This window comes from Rhinoraja longicauda, chromosome 20 (genome assembly GCF_053455715.1).
Source record: "Rhinoraja longicauda isolate Sanriku21f chromosome 20, sRhiLon1.1, whole genome shotgun sequence".
Taxonomy (NCBI): Eukaryota; Metazoa; Chordata; class Chondrichthyes; order Rajiformes; family Arhynchobatidae; genus Rhinoraja; species Rhinoraja longicauda.
This window is the reverse complement of record NC_135972.1, coordinates 31,586,720-31,607,707: the sequence shown is the minus strand read 5'-3', so window position 1 is coordinate 31,607,707 and position 20,988 is coordinate 31,586,720. Positions and strand designations below refer to the sequence as shown.

Below are 20,988 nucleotides of genomic sequence, written 5' to 3'. Positions count from 1 at the left end.
ATACCAATATTGAATTAGCCACATAATGCAGCCCTTCTTTAATACTGAATATTAAAAGAAAAAAAAGACAAGCATCCAAAATAACAGTTCAAAGGTTTTAAAGGTCTTTTATTGTCACGTGTACCAATTAAGGTACAGTGATATTCGAAGTACCATACAGCCATACTAAAAAAAATGCACCAAGACACATAAATGTTAACATAAACGTCCACCACAGCGCATTCCCCACATTCCTCACTATAATGGAAGGCAATAAAGTCCAATCTTCTTCCCTCTTTATTCTCCCATGGTCGGAGCAGTCGAACCATCCGCATTCCGGGCGATCGAAGCTCCCGCGTCAGGCGGTCGAAGCTCCTGTGGCTTGGAGCTCCCGAAGTCGGTCTCTAACCAGGGACCTCGAGCTCCACGATGTTAAAGTCCGCAGGGTCCCGCGGTTGGAGCTTAGAGGTCGATCCCTGGCAAAGGGATCACCCGCTCCACGATGGTAAGTCCCGCGGGCTCCCGTGGTTGGATCTCCCAAATCGATCTCCTGCAACAGGCCGCCAACTCCTCGAAGTTAGGCCGCAGTGCGGACGGAGATACGATATAGAAAAAAAATGGTATCTCCGTCGAGGTAAGAGATTAAAAAAGTTTCCCCCATCCCGCACATAAAACAAGCTAATGAACACTAAAACATACATTTAACACATACTATTAAAACAACAAAGAAGGAATGGACAGACAGACTGTTGGCGAGGCAGCTATTGCTGACGCTGCATCCTATATTCTCTATCCTTTATTTAGGACACAGCTTTTGGACACTAGATGGTTCCCAAGTCCTGTTACTAAGCTTTAGTTTCCTTGCTCTACAGGTTTAGCAGTGTATTCTCCTCAGAATCTAATTTCATTAAGCAAGCTTTTGCCCACTGTGTGCCTGGGATTTGATCAGAGTGAAGTACTTCCTTTATTTTTTCTTTTCTAAAGATCTGCAGATGTAAAATTTTCTGTACACAATCCATTACCTCCCTGTTAATCCATGGCCTATAATGCATTCTTTCAATCTGTAGAGACAACAATTTGTCTCCAGACACGAAAACTGAATGTGTTTGATGTTGTATCTTTGTAGCTTGGGAACAATTATTCTTTAACCTCTAGAGGGCAGCAGTAGAGTTTGTAGGAATAAAAATGCAGATGCTGGTTAAAATCGAAGGTAGACTCAAAATGCTGGAATAACTCAGCGAGTCAGGCAGCATCTCGAGAGAGAAGGAATGGGTGACGTTTTGGGTCGAGACCCTTCTTCAGACTGATGTCAGGGGAGGGGGTGGGTTAAAGACAGAATGTAGTCAGAGACAGGCAGAATAATTGTTAAATTTCATTTCCCAATTCTTGCATCTGCTTAGCACGTTCATAGCTTCTGATCGTAAACCCTGTCTCTTCCACAGTTTGCCTTCTTCTAAAGTTCAATAAAGATTCTGTGATGTGATCTTCACACTGCAGAAACCCTCAAGACTTCCAGCCTTCATTGAAATTCCTTGGGTGCTGTGTTGATTTCAAATAACATTCTTCTCCAGTACTATATACCATATGGTTTGTTGAAGTGGTTTAAATATGAGCTCTCCTCTTCATTCTCTGAATATCGGAACCTACTCTTTACTTTACCAAACATTTTTCAACCTGATCATATCTCCCAAACATCTTCTATTGTCTTCATGGTCTAATGGCTCCTCAGCTCGCTGCCTGGAGTTTTTAGCAGATACCAAGCTGGACACCCGAGGACGGGCATGTGTCAAGGGACATTATCTCTCTAATGCTGCTTTACATTTTTGCTTGAAAATGATTGAAGTCCACTTTGGTGGGTGTTCTGCAGAATGTTACCTTTGAACCAAGACCAGGTATACCTGCTTTATAAATTTCTAATGTTCTGTGAAAGTACCTGCATATGCAAGTATGAACTGCACAGCTGAGGTGATTGCTTATGATGAAACTATCTTTGCGATCCTGACATGGTGTACCTTTACCAATCTCGTCTGTTGTACTGTAATACCTTCTGTCTTACTACAATAAAGTGCACATCGTGGCTGACTTGGTCCTTTGCATTAACCACCTTTAGAGAGAGCTTCCGTTTTGTACGCTAATAGCACATGTCTCATTAGATTTAACTGCAACACTTCAAGATTGGGAGCTTGATTTGAAAGAACATTTTATATTGTTCTTAAGTTGAAATGTTATTGACTGTCCTTGCATCAACATCAAATATCTAACATGTGGATGTTCGTTTTACAGAATTGACCTTATTTATCTCCAGGTACATTGTGTTCAACTGATATTCTAAATCTAATCCTGTCTCTGCCCCAGCATGGATCAACTCACCAATTCTGAACTTGAATTCTTCTTCATCCACATTTTTGGAGAAATTACTTACTAATCCACATCACACATTTTCCTATCGGCAGATAATTTATTTTTAATCATTCATGTTGCTGTCTACAATGCTTGCAACGTCCAAATTACTTTGACTCTATTTTGCCCTTTCTCCTGTTCTTCACTGCACGTTTTTTATCCTATGGACCATCCAATATTTTTATACTGACTTTGATACTCTGTCCTTTTGGAGATTGTATGTACTTCTTTCAGAATTACTTCTCTTGTAACTGTTTGCTCAGTTGGACTCAGAATTACAAAATTAATCTAAACTCTGCTAAACAAATCCTTCAAATCTTTGAAATTTCAGTTATTTTCCAACAATGCCAACTCCCGTTTTTATATTCCCATTACCCGCTATGTTCTTATAAGAAAATAACTGCAGATGCTGGTACAAATCGATTTATTCACAAAATGCTGGAGTAACTCAGCAGGTCAGGCAGCATCTCGGGAGAGAAGGAATGGGTGACGTTTTGGGTCGAGACCCTTCTTCAGACTGATGTCAGGGGGGCAGGACAAAGGAAGGATATAGGTGGAGACAGGAAGATAGAGGGAGATCTGGGAAGGAGGAGGGGAAGGGAGGGACAGAGGAACTATCTAAAGTTGGAGAAGTCGATGTTCATGCCACTGGGCTGCAAACTGCCCAGGCGAAATATGAGGTGCTGTTCCTCCAATTTTCGGTGGGCCTCACTATGGCACTGGAGGAGGCCCATGACAGAAAGAAGGCCCGCTATGTTCTTCATTGCTATTCTAGTTATGTCCACAATCTGAAATTAATACTTTGTTTCCAGGAACAAAATATCTGTTCAAGCAAGGAATTTCCTCAGCAGTAACGGCTGTCTCAAGTTTAGAGATCCTGGTTATAGACCAGGGCAGCCAATTCCCTCTCAGAGCCAAGCGCTAGATATAAAATGGAGTGCATGAATTAATGGAGCAATGGCATTCACCAGAGAACAGACCACATCTAACATTCCCGCTTTCTCCTTCTGGGGCAACTGCCTCAACATTTTATCAGTGTGATATCATATTCTACTTTAACATCATTTTTGCTTTGACAATGTGACAAATAAAGTAAAAAATAATATGCTTTAATGTTGTCATTAATAAATATGTATGTGAAACACTGCCAAGTAATAAATGTTGATTTCAACTACATCCATTTGTTCTGATAGCAGTGTTCCAACAAACACATTGAGTTGAAAGATTAGATTCAGCAATATATCATTTTGCAATACATTCATAAGGACTCATTCTAGTCAACTTGACCTTCATCAGAGAAATGTTCGTCAATTTTCTAGTGATATTGTGAGTGATTTTCCACTGCTGTTATTATAAAAGAACAATCAAGTTAGCCAGCAGCTTGCATTCTTACTTCATTGTTTTGAGGTGAACTGAATTTAGAAATAACTTCATTAGTGAGAACTGCTGTTTACAGTTGATTAAAATGAACTTTGCACCTGCCAAGATCCATTCTGATACTACATTAAAACCAGTTGTTAAAATAAATTGGATGCACAATGTAGACGGAAAATCGACGAACAATACTGTATCAAATTCAACAAAGAAGTTGGTAGGAACTAAGAAGATCAAGAAAAAAAATACAGGGCTAATTAGTGGTAAGTTGCTTTTTACTTGCCCAGATTATCAAAAGTAACTTGACTCAAATTTTTGCCTGAATATTTAGCTATAGCACGTGCATCAGATAGATTTTAATGTATCATAATATTTGTTAAAAATGTAAACTAAGCTATAATTGCGATCCAGGGCAAACAGTGATTCAAATTTAATGAAAAAGAGTAGCAAAATGAACTGCAAAGAATGTCAATCTTAATTTTTTGGAGACTTATGAAATCTCATCTCAGGGAATTATTACTCAATGTGGTCATTAACAATTCTTAAGCAAGAATAGTGAAAGCAGATACAATTGTGGCATTTAAAAAGCTTTTGGATAGGCACATGATTATGTATGGAATGAAATATTGATCACATGCAGGCAAAGTAGGTTAGATTAACTTAGCATAGATATTGTGGGCCAAAGGGCCTGTTCCTGTGCTATACTGTACCTTGACTGGTAACAATAAGTATATTTTAAGTAATAAATGGTAATGGGTAAGGATTGTGTGCCAGGTAGATTTTAAACAATTGTAATGTAATGAGGTCTTAAATAAATGCAAGTTCAGTTATCTGAAGAAACAAATATTGTTTTGCCAGTTTATTATCATTAAGCTGATATATTTGCTTTGTATTTACATATTGGCAAACTTAAATAAGAAGAAAATTCCATCTGGTACTATAAGCCAGTCTTGTAACATAAAATAGTTCTCATCACACTTAAGAATATTATTCTTTAAAATTGGTATTATTTAAAAGTATGTTTCTAGTTTAAAACATTTATTTAGTTTTGTTATTTTTAAATTTGTGAAGCTTTTGGGACTGGGTTTTGGTTTTCAATGTCATGCTCCCTTCATCAGGTAGATTACACTGTATATCTCAGGAATGGGGATGTGTATTTCACCAAGAAAGCACGTCTGAGGGAGGGTCTCGACCCGAAATGTCACCAATTTCTTCTCTCCAGAGATGCTGTCTGTCCCGCTGAGCTACTCCAGCATTTTGTGTCTGTCTTCCATTTAAACCAACATCTGCAGTTCCTTCCTACACACAAAAGAGAAAGTGTTCATTTTGAGTTACTCCAGCTTTTTGTGTCTATCATCAGTTTAAACCAGCATCTGCAGTTCCTTTCTACACATTCCATTTTCAAAGGTGGTTGGTGAAAGAATATGTTTTGTGTTTGGAGTATCAGATTTAAAATACATTGTTTTTATAATATCCTTATTTTGATAAGATATGTTTTGAGATGTTTGAAAACATTTTACAACATAGATTTCAAGAATTTCATAAACTGAATAGCAACTCTATTTGCAGCAGTATCTTGATGGAAAGGAAACACTAAATGCTCCCAATGACTCCATTGATTAGTTATGTAAGAATGTTTATATTTTGGAGGGATTTAATATGCAAAGCTATTCTGTTTCACAACAGCTGAGTGAAATTGCAATGGACTTTACAATGAAAATTAAATTTTAGAGCAGATTATAAACAGAATAATTTTAACATTGATGTTTTATATGAATGATTAGCTATTTGTAATACACCTTTTATAATTTTTGTTTCACTCAGACTTGAATGAAAATGCTTGAGATTTTCCTGATCATTAATTTTTATTTGTGTTTTGTAATTTAGAGAAAAGTCAAATTACTCAGGGGTCAGGGGTTATGGGGAGAAGGCAGCAGAATAGGGTTGAGATGGAAGTATAGATAAGCCATGATTGAATGGTGGAGTGGACTTGATGGGCCGAATGGCCTAATTCTGCTCCTATCACTTCCGAACAGAAGATACTAGAAATATTTAGGATAATTCAGATGAAAGATCATAAACTTGACTTGCTGACAATTTCCAACATTTCTTGTTTCTGTTTCAGATTTTCAACATCTGTGAAATTTTACTTTTGTAAAATGGTATCAGTTTTGTATACATACCTTGTGTGAAAAATATATAAACAAACTTTATTTTAGACTTTTGTTGCCATATTTAAATAAACTTCATAATTAACAAAATCACATTGGTCAATATATAAAATGAAATAGAGCACGTTTTAGAGCAAAGCATAATTCAGCCAGATGAGGGAGCTAGAGAGCATTCAATGCTGTATTTGACAGAATAAAATAGTTCAATTTAAATGTTTTCAATAGAACTACAAATCATCACTTTACTGATATGTAGCTTCCTGCATTTTGTGATTTTATAATATCAGCTGTAATGGACAATAGTTAATTCAGATATTTGTGTGTAATATTGCAAAATGAATTCTATCTAGTTTGCTTTTTCTGTAGAGGCATGATAGCCATTACTGATTTAAAAAAAAGGTTGATCCACAAATCATGCTGAGGTCTGGAATGTGCCAGTATTATGCTTTTGCATTCTACAATGCATTATTGTTACCTGTATATTTTTCCAGATTCTTCCATTTATTATGAATAGTGATCAATTTTACGTCACATTGAGACAAATTGCTGTGTAAAGGTTATTCTTAGGAAGATCCTACACTAATAAAAATATAACATTTTTAGAGATTAATTTATAAAAAAGTAGAATACTTAAGCAAAATTGTCTAGATGTTGGAAATCTGAAGCAGGAACAGAAAACACTGGAAACGCTTAGCAGATTAGGCATCATTTGTAGAGGGAGAAACAGTTGATGTTTAAGATTTTCACCAGAATCGGGAAAAACTGAAGTTGAGCATTTTTAGATGCAGTGAAGGAAGCAAGAGTGGGAGAGAACCGTAAAGAAGGGAGTATTTTTGAAGGTGAAAGAGGAAAATAATGTCAGAATGAAGGAATAAAAGTTGTTTTTGAGGATGTGAAAATGGGAGAAGCAGAATCATCTGAAATTACAAAAGGAGATTACCACAGATGTTGAACAACTGAAATAAAAACAGAAAAGGCCGGAGATGCTCATTATCTAGAATTGTGGAGGTCCGTGTTGAGGCTAGAAGACATTAAATACCTCACCAGAAGATGAAATACTGAACCTTATGTTGAACCTCATTGGAATTGTGTTGTCGGCTGAGGACAAAGGTTGTGATGAAGTTGGAATGGAGAACAGCAACTAGTTCAGGGTGATGTGGGTAGGTGCTTCAAACCAATTATATAATCTGCAGACATGAGAAACTACAGGTATTGCAGGTGCTGTGCTCTGGAGCAAAAAAACAACAAGCTGCTGAGGAATTCAGTGGGCCATGCTGCCTCTGTGAAGGCAGAGATATGGTTGACGCTTAAGGTTGAAATCCTGCATCAGGACCAAGAGTGTGAAGGGGAGCCAGCCAACCTTGAGAGGGAAAGGAGAGGCAAGAACTGACAAGCAATAGGTGGAACAAGTGAGTACGGTATGATAGGCAAATGGGTGGGGGAGGGTAATGGTGGAGTTGGGAGACTGGCTGGAGGATGATAGGTAGAAACAGAGAAGGAGAGTGTAAAAATGGGGACAGCTGGATCCAGGTTTGGGGAGGGAGGGCGTAGGTAGAAACAGAGGATGGGAGATGATAAATTGAGACACCAATGGCTGCAGATGCTGGATTTTGATAAGTAATGAAGGTGATAAGTTGAACCAGATGAGGGACAATCTGCATTTGGTTTCCCCATTGTCAAGGAAATTGCAATGTGGACCGCAAACATAGTATCTTAAATTTAAAAACATACAAATAAATCGCTTTTTAATCTGGAAAAAAAAATTGGATTCCTTGCTGATGGGAAGAGAGAAGGTAAAAGAGCAGATATTGCGTCTTTTGCAATTGCCGTTACAAAGTTAAAAAAAAAAAGACTGTATGCACCACCTTTACATTAATATGAGCCTTAATGAAAATGTTAATAGTTATATTTTCTCTAATTTTAAGGCCAGGCTTCAGAAAAGTTCTAAGTGATTAAGTTTTCAAATTTATTATCTTTAATCACGAGGATAAGAAAGATTTTGCAGTGATTAGATATTTTTTTTAATTCATAGCATGTGAACCTCACTGCCTAGGCCATTGTTTATTAGTAATTCCTAACTGTCCTTGAGCAGGTGGTGCTGAACCAAGGCAGATGTAGGATTCTGCATTGGCAACATTGATAGAATTGTGTTAAATTTTCACATCAAGCTGGTGCATGACATGGAAGGCAACCTGCAGAGGGTAGTATGTTTATTGATGGCAACCAATTTTCGGTGGTAGCCAGTGCCATCTTCTTCGCTGTCGTGTGCTGGGGCAGCAGGGCGAAGGCCGCGGACACCAACAGGGCTAACTAACTCATCAGGAAGGCTGGGTCTGTCCTAGGGGTGGAGATGGATTCATGGGAGGTGGGTCTGGAGGGAGGATGCTCCTCAAACTGTGGACAATCTTGGACAATACAGCTCACCCCCTCCATGACACACTGGTCAACCTGAGGAGCACCTTCAGCAACAGACTGGTTCCACCAAGATGCAGCACAGAACGCCACAGGAGTTCCTTCCCTGTGGCTATCAAACTGTACAATTCCCCCTTCTGTCGTAGGGGAGACTGACTTCTCCCCCCCCCCCCCCCCCCCCCCCCACAATCTTTGCATTTCCCCAATCTTTTCCACTCGTCACTTTAATTTCATGTATCTTGGGTTTTATGACTGTTGGCAGATTATTTATTTTTTTAAATCATGAATAGGAGGACTTATTGTACAATTCATGGATATTTGAGCTAATTTTTTTACATAAAAATATACTCTACCATTTCTTTTTTTCAGTCTGACACACCTTACAAACATGTCTGACTTTCTGCTGTTGGAGAGATTCAATGTTGGCAACAATCGCTTATCAGGTAAGTTAACGCCTCTTATTTTTGCACAAATATTTATCTTTGGTCCATATTTACTTAATCACATACTTAAACAGTTTATTGTTAGAGTATTATTGGTTTTGACCGAGATGACAAGTTTGTGTACTGCTGCCATTGAAAATCATTAAATTTGACAGTGGATGTGAAGCACTACCTCTGTGAACTCACTGAACATAACTTTTCGAGTATTGAACAGGAAATGTCACTTAAGGTTTGGGAATTGAAACTTTACTATCAGTAATTACTTGTCTGTAATTTAAGCTATTGAGAATATCTTTGTAAATCTGTTGTATTTTTGATTAACTTCACAATTTTTGAAGTGCTTGTTGTGATCCTGTAGAAGGGGATTTTTGTCACAAAGAAAATTGGCCTTTTAGAGTATAATTATTAAATTCTCAGTCATCAGCAATAAACATGCTATGTTGTGGCAATTGCATATTGATATTGAACTGCAGCAATACAAAGACCACACGTGGGGAATTATGAATTGTGGAAACTCAAGAGACTGCAGATGTTGGAACCTGCAGCAATAACTAAACTGCTGGAAGAATAGATTGAGTAGAATCTATGGAAGGAAATGAATTGATGATGCTTCAGGTCGAGACCCTGCATCAGCACTGAGAAGCGAGAGGGATGATAGCCAATATAAAGAGGGGAGAGAGAGTGAGACAAGGTCCAGTAGGTGAACCGAGAAGGGGTGATTGTTGTTGGGTAGATGGAGCTAGGAGGAGGGGGAAAGATGGAGTTGGGAGACAGGGGTAGGTTGGTGATAGGTGAAAGCAGACAAGGGGAAAAAAAAGTCAGATGGAGCCAGGGGCGGGGGAATCTGGTGAGTAAACTGCATGGTCAGTAGGTGGGTGGAAACAGGACAGCGAGGGGGAGAAAAATGGGTGATTGGAGTTTCAGGGGTGGACGGGAAAGAGAACAAAAATGAGAAGTCTTGATGTGGCTTGGAAGGAGAGAAAAAGAGAGGGGGAAACACAGTAGGTAAAGGTTATCTGAAATTCAGAAATTCAATGTTCATACCATTGGATTGTCAGTTAACTGAACGGAATCTGAGGTATACCTCTGGTTTGTATTGGGTCACACCTGGTAGTGGAGAAGGCTGATGATGGAGAGGTCAATAGACAATAGGTGCAGGAGTAGGCCATTCGGTCCTTCGAGCCAGCACCATCATTCAATGTGATCATGGCTGATCATTCACAATCAGTACCCCGTTCCTGCCTTCTCCCCATACCCCCTGGCTCCGCTAACTTTAAGAGCTCTATCTAGCTATCTTGAAAGCATCCAGAGAATTGGCCTCCACTGCCTTCTTAAGCAGAGAATTCCACAGATTTACAACTCTCTGACTGAAAAAGTTTTTCCTCATCTCAGTTCTAAATGGCCTACCCCTTATTCTTAAACTGTGGCCCCTGGTTCCGGACTCCCCCAACATTGGGAACATGTTTCCTGCCTCTAACGTGTCAATTCCCTTAATAATCTTACATGTTTCAATAAGATCCCCTCTCATCCTTCTAAATTCCAGTGTATACAAGCCTAGTCGCTCCAGTCTTACAACATACCACAGTCCCGCCATTCCGGGCATTAACCTAGTAAACCTACGCTGCATGCCCTCAATAGCAAGAATATCCTTCCTCAAATTTGGAGACCAAAACTGCACACAGTACTCCAGGTACGGTCTCACTAGGGCCCTGTACAACTGCAGAAGGAACTCTTTGCTCCTATACTCAAACTCCTCTTGTTATGAAGGCCATCATCCCATTGGCTTTCTTCACTGCCTGCTGTACCTGTATGCTTCCTTTCAGTGACTGATGCACTAGGACACCCAGATCTCGTTGTATGTTCCCTTTCCTCCACTTTGGGATGAATTGATCCTGCAATTTCTGCATGAAGTTCCCATGAATACCTGCCATTGCTGTTCCACCGTCTTCCCTGCTAGGGTCTCCTTCCAGTCAAATCTGGCCAGCTCCTCCCTCATGCCTCTGTAATCCCCTTTGCTGTACTGTAATACTGACACTTCTGATTTTCCCTTCCCTCTCAATTTGTAGATTAAAACTTATCATATTATGATCACTGGCTCTTTTACCTTGAGTCCCCTTATCAAATCAGGTTCATTACACAACACTAAATCCAGAATTGCCTTCTCCCTGGTAGGCTCCAGTACAAGCTGTTCTAAGAAGCCATCTCAGAGGAACAACACAAACTCACTTTCCTGGGGTCCAGTACCAACCTGATTTTCCCAGTCTTCCTCCATGTTGAAATCTCCTGTAACCACAGTAGCATTACATTTGCGACATGCCAATTTTAACTCTTGATTCAACTTGCACCCTATGTCCAGGCTACCGTTTGGGGGCCTGTAGATAACTCCCGTTAGGGTCTTTTTACCCTTACAATTCCCCAGTTCTATCCATACTGATTCTACATCTCCTGATTCTATGTCACCCAGTGCAAGGGACTGAATATTATTCCTTACCAACAGAGCGACCCCACCCCCTCTGCCCACCTGTCTGTCTTTTCGATAGGTCGTATACCCATGAATATTCAGTTCCCAGCCCTGGTCCTCTTGTAGCCATGTCTCTGTAATTCCCATAACATCATACTTGCCAATGTCTATGAGCCTCAAGCTCATCCACTTTATTTTTTATACTTTGCACATTCAAATACAACATTTTAACTTCGGTATTCACCTCCCCTCTCACACCGGTCACCATTGGCCCTGACCTTACTATCTTATCCAATCTTGAACTTTCCTTCCCATTTATTCGAGAGTCTTTTGCAATTTTTCTTGTATTCGCTTCCCCTTTAACTCCATCTTTATACTCCCAATTTGTCAACCCCTCCCCCCCACTACTTAGTTTAAACCCACACGTATAGCACCAGCAAACCTGCCTGCCAGAACGTTGGTCCCCCTGCTGTTAAAGTGTAACCCGTCCCTTTTGTACAGGTCACCCCTACCCCAGAAGAGATCCCAGTCTAGAACTCTAAATCCCTGTTCCCAGCATCAGTCCCACAGCCATACATTCATATCCCCTATCTCCCAGTTCCTGCCCTCACTAGCATGAGGTACAGGAAGCAATCCAGTGATAACCACCCTTGAAGTCCTACTTCTCAGTCTTCTTCCTAACTCTTTAAACTCACGTTGCATATCTCCTCCCTCCTCCTCCCGACGTCATTCATGCACAACTATTTCCGGCTAATCGCCTTCCCTCGCTAGGATGTTCTGAAACCGGTCCGTGATGTCTTGAACCCTGGCACCAGGGAGGCAACAGACCATCTCAAGTCCCGCCTGCTGCCACAGAATCTACTGTCCGTACCTCGGACAATGGAGTCACCCACTACTATGGCTCTGCCCGACGACAGTCTCCCCGGTCGAGTCTCCTTGCCTGGATTAGAGCCACCGACTGGAAGCGTCTTCTGCCCCGACAGCTCCCAAGAGGGTGTACCTGTTTGCATTAGGCACAGCCACCGGGATCTCCTGTAGTCCACGTTTACTCCCCTTTGAATCGGTCCCCCACCTTCGCTCGACCTGGATCCTTGGCGTGACAGCCTCACAGTAGGTCCTGTCCAGTAAACTCTCGTATTCCCGGATGGCCCTGAGGTCATCCAGCTGCTTCTCCAACTCCACAACACGTCCATTCAGGAGCTGCACCTGGACACAGTTCATGCAGGTGTAGTTCCCAGAAGCTCCAGCGGTGTCCCTACCTTCCCATATCCTGCAGGAAACACACTGCACCAGCTTGTTTGCCATTACTTCAGTGTCAAAAAACATAAATCAAGTTAAAAAACAAACCTATCCTCCTCGTCGAAGACTCGCAGCCAAAGACTCGCACCTATCTCACAGGGCACTTCCCTCAACAGGGCCACACACCTTGAGCAAGCCTTGCTTATATCAGTTGCTAAATTGATTCATTGGCCAATTTACCAAACTTCTAATTTAATTGCTCAGCCAATCCCCGCACTCACTCCTATCCTGCCTTCCTCTGACGAGCTTGGAGGTGTGCGTTTCACTGAATGACTGCTAACGTCCCTTTGGCGCTCTTTTTTAAACGGACTTTTACCTGTGACTCACACTCACTTACTTTCAGCCAACGGTCGTCCTTGCTGCTGCTGCTGCTGCTGCTCCCCGACCTTTACTGAAGGCTGTGGGAATGAGACAGAGAGTTGAACTGGCATGTATGCAGGAGCTAGGAATGGCCATTGCGGAAAGAGCACTGGTGTTCTTTAAAGCGGTCACCTCGTCAACACTTGGTCTCATCGGTGCATAGGAGCTCACAGTGAAAGCACTAAATGCATTAGACGAGGTTGGCGGACGTACAAGTGAATCTATGACTCAGCTGGAAGAGCTGGTGGGGGCTGAGTCCCTGGAGAGTTGTGAGAGAGCAGAAGAATGAACATGAGTTGTGTGTACAATGGTTGCAGAGGGATCAGGAGGAGTGCATGGGGTGGGGATGAGCAGATCAGGGAGTCATGGAGGGAAAAGGGGTGGAGATGGGAAGGTGTGTGTGGTCGAATCCCGTTGCATCTGGCAGAAATAACAAAGGATGAAGTGCTGGCTGAGTTCTGGGATCACTGGGTAGTTATATTGGTCTTTGAGATTTTAGTGTGGATTTATCTGGGGCCAACCATTTTGTTACATAGTGTTTATTTTTATTCTGCTCTGGCAAGGTGTGCATATGCCTGGTTATTCACAGATACAGGTGGACATGTGACATTATGCCCTTTTAGCAGGCAGTCCAGACTGAGTTCACTCTTGATTTCTGTCAAAAGAAATAGCTACAGAGGTAATGGGTCGCAATCTTCTGCAGTTTCCTAGATTCGGCAAATGTCCCAGCAGATTTAAAAGCTACAAATATAAGGGCGGCACGGTGGCGCAGCGGTAGAGTTGCTGCTTTACAGCGAATGCAGCGCCGGAGACTCAGGTTCAATCCTGACTACGGGTGCTGCACTGTAAGGAGTTTGTACGTTCTCCCCGTGACCTGCGTGGGTTTACTCCGAGATCTTCGGTTTCCTCCCACACTCCAAAGACGTACAGGTATGTAGGTTAATTGGCTGGGTAAATGTAAAAATTGTCCCTAGTGGGTGTAGGATAGTGTTAATGTACGGGGATCGCTGGGCGGCACGGACTTGGAGGGCCGAAAAGGCCTGTTTCCGGCTGTATGTATATGATATGATATGATATGATAATGCTCCACAATGAAAATGGAAGGAGACAGAAAGCAGGAAGCCATTGGTCAGTTCATCAAAAATCTGTCATTGGGAAAATACTGGATTGTTAAGGTAGTAGTTAGTAGCAGCTCATTTAGAATACAATAAAACATCACTGTGAAGACACAAACACCACACATGTGCACACTCATTATTCCCCACACCCTCTTCCCACAGTGATCCTTTCTGCCTTCCTCAGTCTCCACCTCTCACATCATTCAAATCCTCACTTGCTCCCCCAGCCTGGTCTTCCACCCGCTCTCCAGCTATTTCATGTTTGATCCCAAAGGAAGACTGTCTCCTCCCCTACCTTCACCCACCCACATGCCTTCTCCAAGTGCCCTCTGCAGTGCCACTCCCCAGTTGGTATTCATCCTCAACTCCATCAATCCAGCAGTTATGCTGCCTGGGACCCAGGTTAGATCCCCCCTTAATCCCTCCCAGAGAAGTATGGGTCAACCTTCCACCTTCTCATTTGGCCTCCTCATGCCAGTGCATTGCAATCAAACTCTTGCATTCCTCGTGCTCTTCTGGGGGGGTTGCTGACTCCCTCAAAATGGCCGCCTAGCCAATTCTTCAAGCAAGAGTGTTGTATTCAACACCCATTACTCCTCGGTGTATTCAAAGGCTCTAAATTCAGTAGGTGTGTTTCCCACATTGCTCCAAAAGGCCCTGCTTTTACGCCGTATGCCTTCTTTCATTAACTGCATGTCATTAGTCATTCAGCCTAGGATCATTGACTGCCTGGCTTTATTCATTAAGCTCAGGATACCATATACTTTCCTGACTGTTCTCTCAATGTGGCCTGTCATACTTAGTGATTCATTTCCATGCACACCCAGATCCCCTTGCTCCTGCACACTTTTTATTTCTGTCATTCGGTCTATATTGCTACTTTTCATTCTTTCTGCCAAATTGTATCACTTCACACTTCACTATATTAAAATGTTGTGGGCCAATTGTCTGTCATCTTGCAAGCCTATCTGTCTCAGTATTTACCATACTTTGACAACATTTTAAAATTTTGATATTTTACTGTATAGAACCATGAGCAAGACCATGTATTGTCTAGAACTAAAAGCAGTGGTCTCAGCCTTGACTCCTAGGGAAATCTATTTCACATCATCTGTCAGACAGGACTATTTAACATAACTCTACTTTCTAATCCATTTTTTCTTGATCCATGTTCCCAATGCACTTTTTATTTTTCAGGGTCCTCAATTTAGTTAATCATCCTTGACAAATGCCTACCGAATATCTGTAGAAGCCTGTCATCTACTTGTTTAGCTATTCATCTCTTTGGATTCCATCCTCCAAATGATAAAAATCAACATTCCACTCGGCTATTTCATTACTTTTGCACCTGTGCACAAACTTTTACCACTTTGTGTCAGAACCTTCACTCTTCCACAGTTTCTGATTTGTCCACAAGCAAAGATTTTGTAGATGTTGATAATCTGAGATAAACATTGAATATGGTGGAATTAATTAACAGGGGAGGCAGCATCTGTAAACAGAGAACCAAATGTATCATCGAAAGGCAGTAACCTCTCTCTCTCCCTCTCTCTCTCTCCCTCTCGCTCTCGCTCTCCCTCTCGCTCTCCCTCTCGCTCTCCCTCTCTCTCTCCCTCTCTCTCTCCCTCTCTCTCTCCCTCTCTCTCTCCCTCTCTCTCTCCCTCTCTCCCTCTCTCTCCCTCTCTCTCTCCCTCTCCCTCTCTCCCTCTCCCTCTCTTCCTCTCTCCCCCCTCCCTCTCTCTCCCCCTCCCTCTCCCCCTCTCTCCCCCTCCCTCTCCCCCTCTCTCTCCCCCTCCCTCTCTCCCCCTCTCCCCCCTTCCCCCCCCTCCCCCCTCTTTTACACATAGCAGAGACAAATTTAGTTGTGGCATTCAAAAGGGAACTGCTTAAGTACTTGCAAGGAGAACATTGCAGAGAATGGGGTAAGGGCCAGAGAATAGGGCCAGCTGGATTGATTTTGCATTGGTTAACTCAATTGGTGGAATGTCTTTCTGTAACTGCAGAGCAACAAATCGTTTATGAAATGCCAATAAATGTCATTTTCCCCTTAGTTTCATATCACTACAGGAGACATTTTTAAGTATTTTTTCTATTTCAAAATTTACAAATGAACTGATTTCCTTTTGAGATTTTAAATGTCCAAGTCTCCAGGATTTCCTGGATTTAACCATCTTTCTACTCAAATCTAGAAAGTAATTGTCACAAAAATAACTATTCGTCATTTGAAGACGGAATCATTCATTCAACATAGTTTACATGTTCCATTTTTCAATAAATGTATTGAGCTGGGGTGATGTCGGCATCTAGCCTGCAAGAGTCTTTTGATCCAGTGACTGAATTTTAAGAAACTGCTAGTCAAGAATATTTATTCAGGCAGCATCTCTAGAGAGAAGGAATGGGTGATGTTTCGGGTCTGAAGAAGGGTCTCGACCTGAAACATCACCCATTCCTTCTCTCCAGAGATGCTGCCTGTCTAAATATTCTTGACTGGCAGTTTCTTAAAATTCAATCACTGGATCAAAAGACTCTTGGAGGCTAGATGCCGACATCATCCCAGTTACTCCAGCATTTTGTGTCTATCTTCGATTTAAACCAGCATCTGCAGTTCTTTCCTACGCAGTCAAGAATATTTGTTATAAATGGCCCAGGAAGACCCGTTGCACTCTAAACTCTCTAAGATTATGCTGTGTCAGGCTTTAGTCATCTCTTTGATTTTGAGTCATCAACACTACATCGTACTAGGGGCACTCAACTAGAATTTGCATGGATAGCCTCAAAATATTCCTTTCAATAAAACTGATGAGGCACACAATTTGACCCTGTAGATGCACTTCCAACTCAAGAGAGGCAGGAGTGTTCAATTGTCGTTTGCACTGGCAACAGAACAGTGAAATGTTTACTTGCTGCAGCTTTACAGGCACATGAATCTGTGGAATTCTCTGCCTTAGAAGCCAATTCTCTGGATGCTTTCAAGAGCTCTTAAAGATAGCGGAGTCAAGGGATATGGGGAGAAGGCAGGAATGAGGTACTGATTGTGAATGATCAGCCATGATCACACTGAATGGTGGTGCTGGCTCTAAGGGCTGAATGGCCTACTCCTGCACCTATTGTCTATGAACATAATAAATAAAAATGGAATAACCAATAATGCAAGGGATTATCAGCGATACTCGGTAACCAGACCATAATCGTGCAAGCCAAAGTATGTAGCGTAATATATATAAAGTCCTTAGTGTTTTTTTGCTGAGGTACGGTTGTGGTTAGAGTTGCGTGATGTGATTCAAGAGTCTCTTGGTAGATGTTCTTGAACCTGGAGATAACAGTCCTCAGGCTTCTGTATCTTCCTCCCAATGATTACAATGAGATGAGAGTGTGGCCAGGTTGGTGTGGCTGGGCATTGGCTTTGAAGAGATTATTTACCTTCCTGGGGCTGCGGTACTTGTAGATATGGTTGATGTTGGGGAGGTCAGTACCTGTGATGGACTGGACATTGTCCACTACTCTCTGCAGCCACCTTCAGTCTTGGGTGCTTGAGCCGTGAAGTCACCAATCAGTTTGCTCTCGATCATGCACGTGTAGAAGTTCAATAGAATATTAGGCAACATGTCAATTCTCCTCAAACTTCTGAAGAAGCAGAGAAATTGATAAGCTTTCTTTGTGATTGTATCAATGTGTAGGGACCAGGACAGATCTTCAGAGATGTGCATGCCCAGGAACTTAAAGCTGTTGATTTTCTCAACAGTAGTCCCACCAACGAAGACAGGTTCATGGATACTCAACTTTCCCTTCCTGAAGTCAACAATTACCTCCTTGATCTAACTCACATTAAAAGCAAGATTGTTGTTCAAACAGTATCAATCTCCCATCTGACTCTTTGTTACCCAATATTCATCCAACATTGGTGGTATTGTTGGCAAATGTAAAGATGGCATTGGGGACTGTAACCAGCTATCCAATCAGAGGTAAAGAGAGAGCAGGGGTCTGAACACAGCCTTGAGGTGCTCTTGTGCTAGTTAGTGAGGAGGAAGTGCTATTACCAATTTGTATCGATGAGAAAGTCGAGAATCCAATTCCATAGAGATGAGCAGAGGCCCTGTTTGATGAGTTTGACAATTAATTTAAACGTGTTGATGGTGCTGAATGCTATAGACAATAAACAACAGCCTGACATTTAATACTTTAACTTGCCCTCCCATTCCCATATTGACCTTTCAGTGCTGGGCCTCCTCCACTGCCAGAGTGAGGCAAATTGTGGGAACAGCAACTCATGTTTTGCTTGGGCAGCTTGCAACCCAGCGGCATGAATACTGACCGCTAACTTCAAGTAACCCTTGCTTTTCCCCTCTCTCCGTCCCTCCCCCACCCTAGTTCTCAAACTAATTTCACTGTCCTCCTGATTAATTTTACTATTTATAGGCCTCGTTGTCACCATCCCCTCAGCCATCAATGAATCATTATACATTTCCTTGTCTGCTTTGATTAGTTGTTTTCACACCATACATACTCTTTGTACCCTTCTATATCTCGCTGACTCTCACTGAAGATGAATCTCCACCTGAAACGTCACCCATTCCTTTTCTCCAGAGATGCTGCCTGTTCCCCTGAGATACTCCAGCATTTTGTGTCTATCTTCAGTGTAAACCAGCATCTGCAGTTCCTTCCTACACAGACCGACATATGTGTACTTGTTGTCCAAGTGGTCCAGTGTAGAGTGGGGTGCCAGAGAGATTGCATTGACTACTGTAGTGTTGTGGTGACAGGCGAATTGTAGGAGTTCAGGTCCCTACTAAGGCAGGAGTTGATGACCAACCACTGACAGCATGCTGTGGGGTTAATGAGTTGAAAGTTGACTATGTTATTTCTAATGTATTAGGATATATATATAATTGTTTATGGTATCATCTTTGCCTCATTAATTGTCTCAGCGGAAGTGGTAATGAGTGCCTCTTTGAACCACTGGAGTTCACGTGTTGAAGGAACTCCCATTGTGCTGCTTGGCAAGGAGTCTTTAGGTATCAGTGATATTTGTGCACTCTCCTGAGAAATTCCATCATTGTTATCTAGATGATAGGACGTCAGCAATGACTGGCATCTATCTGCGTGTGGATTCATGACTTCAGACAATTAAAACGTTATCGTCTGATTTCTTTGTTGATTGTTGTAGATTGTTTGTTTTATGGATTAAAGTCCCACTGAAGCAGCTCAATCATCTGTCACCATGAGACCATGAGGGTGCTGGTGTAGCTCAGCGGGTGAAATTCCTTCCCCTTCCACCTACATCCCCTCACAATTTGCAGTTCTTTAGTACTTTTGTCTCACACCTTCTGTCTTTTCAGCTCTGGGCTTTGTCTAACCATCTGCCTATCATATAACCCTCCTCACTTCTGTTGGCCCAATGCTTTGTTCTGCTCCTTTCTTCCAGCTTTCTTTCACCCTCCTCCCCCCACCCCCCACAGTCAGCCTGGACTAAGGTCGCAAGCCAAAACCAGCACCTATCCATGTTCTCTTCAGATGCTGCCTGACCTGCTGAGTTACTCCAGTACTTTGTGTCTTTTGTGTACCAGCATCTGCAGTTCGCTGTTTCTGCAATAGCATATTCCACCGGGTGGCGCCATCAGCGATGGCAGCCTCGCCAACAGTCTGCCTGTTTTTTCATCTTCTTTGCTATTTTTAGTATGTTTTAAAAGTTCGTGTAAGTGTTCTCTGGTTTGTTTTATGTGTGGGGGGGGGGGGGGAGGGGATCGGGGGAAACTGCTTTTCAATCTCTTACCTTGCCGGCGATGCGATTTTTTTTCCGGATCGTATCTCTGGTCGCTCTGCGGCCGAACATCTTGGAGCTGGAGACCTTGCTCGGGACTGACTTTGAGCCCCACCACGGGACTGTGGACTTAACATCAGAGCGCGCGATCCCTTGCCTGGGATCAACGCTCTAACTGCGGCCTGCGGACTTAAACATCGAGGAGCCCGCAGTCTCGGGTAGAGACCGAGGTTGAGAGCTCCAAATCGCAGAAGGTTTTCCGTCAGCCCCGACCCGGGTCCGATCGCTTGGCACGGGGGAGCTGAGATTCTCCCCCAATGCAGAAGCTTGATCGCCCTAATACGAGGGCCAAATGCCGCCGGCTAAGGGAGTAAGATCGTCTCGTCAACAGAAGGCTCGAGGCCCCAGACTGCGGGAGGACAAAGAAGGGAAGAGATTGAACTTTTTTTCGCCTACCATCACAGTGCGGAATGTGGAAGAGTCACTGTGGTGGATGTTTATGTTAAAATGTATTTTGTGTGTTCTGTTGCTTTTTATTGGTATGACTGTATGGCAAATGAAATTCCTCGTGTGTTGCAAAACATACTTGGCTAATAAAGTATGATTATGGTTATAATAGTTATATCACTGGAATAATAATCCAGACATAATGTCATGACATGAAGTTAAAATCATATCGCAACGTAGCATGGGAGGAAACTGTCTGTTAAATAAAAGGTTAGCATTGCTATCCGCGGTATTGTAGGATGCATCTTGTCATAACATTCTTCAAAAAATAGAATTGAGGTAAGAAATTATACAATTTGGTATAGGCCCTTCAGCCCAGCTAGTCCATGCTGACTAAGAACCTTCCTGAGCTAGTCACATTTGCATATGTTTGGCCCATATCTACCTAATTCTTTCCAACACATGCACCTATCCAAATGTCTTTTAAGCATAACAATTGTACCCTCTATTTCTCCCCCTGGCAGTTTGTTCCATTAGCCTGCGACTTTCTGTGTGAAAAGCTTGCCCCTCGGGTCACCTTTAATTTTTTTCTTTGTCTCCTTAAACCTGTGCCCTCTGGTTTGACTCTCATACTCGGGGAGAAAGACTGTGACCACCCACCTTATCTATGCCCCTCGCGATTTTATAAACCTCTCAGCCTCTGAAGGCTGAGCCTCCTTTGCTCCAGTAAAAACTGTTCCAGTTCCTATCCAGTTGCCCCTTATAT

At 42.2% G+C, this 20,988-nt stretch overlaps 1 protein-coding gene across 4 annotated transcripts in view; it reads left to right on the top strand.

The window, feature by feature from the left end:
- lrriq1 (leucine-rich repeats and IQ motif containing 1) overlaps positions 1-20,988 on the top strand; it is a 153,660-nt gene that overhangs the window by 41,274 nt on the left and 91,398 nt on the right. For all 4 annotated transcript variants that reach the window (XM_078417361.1, XM_078417360.1, XM_078417359.1 and 1 more), the window contains one exon: positions 8,706-8,779. In XM_078417361.1, coding sequence (XP_078273487.1) covers positions 8,706-8,779 — 74 coding nt within the window. The remainder of the gene's footprint in view (positions 1-8,705; positions 8,780-20,988) is intronic.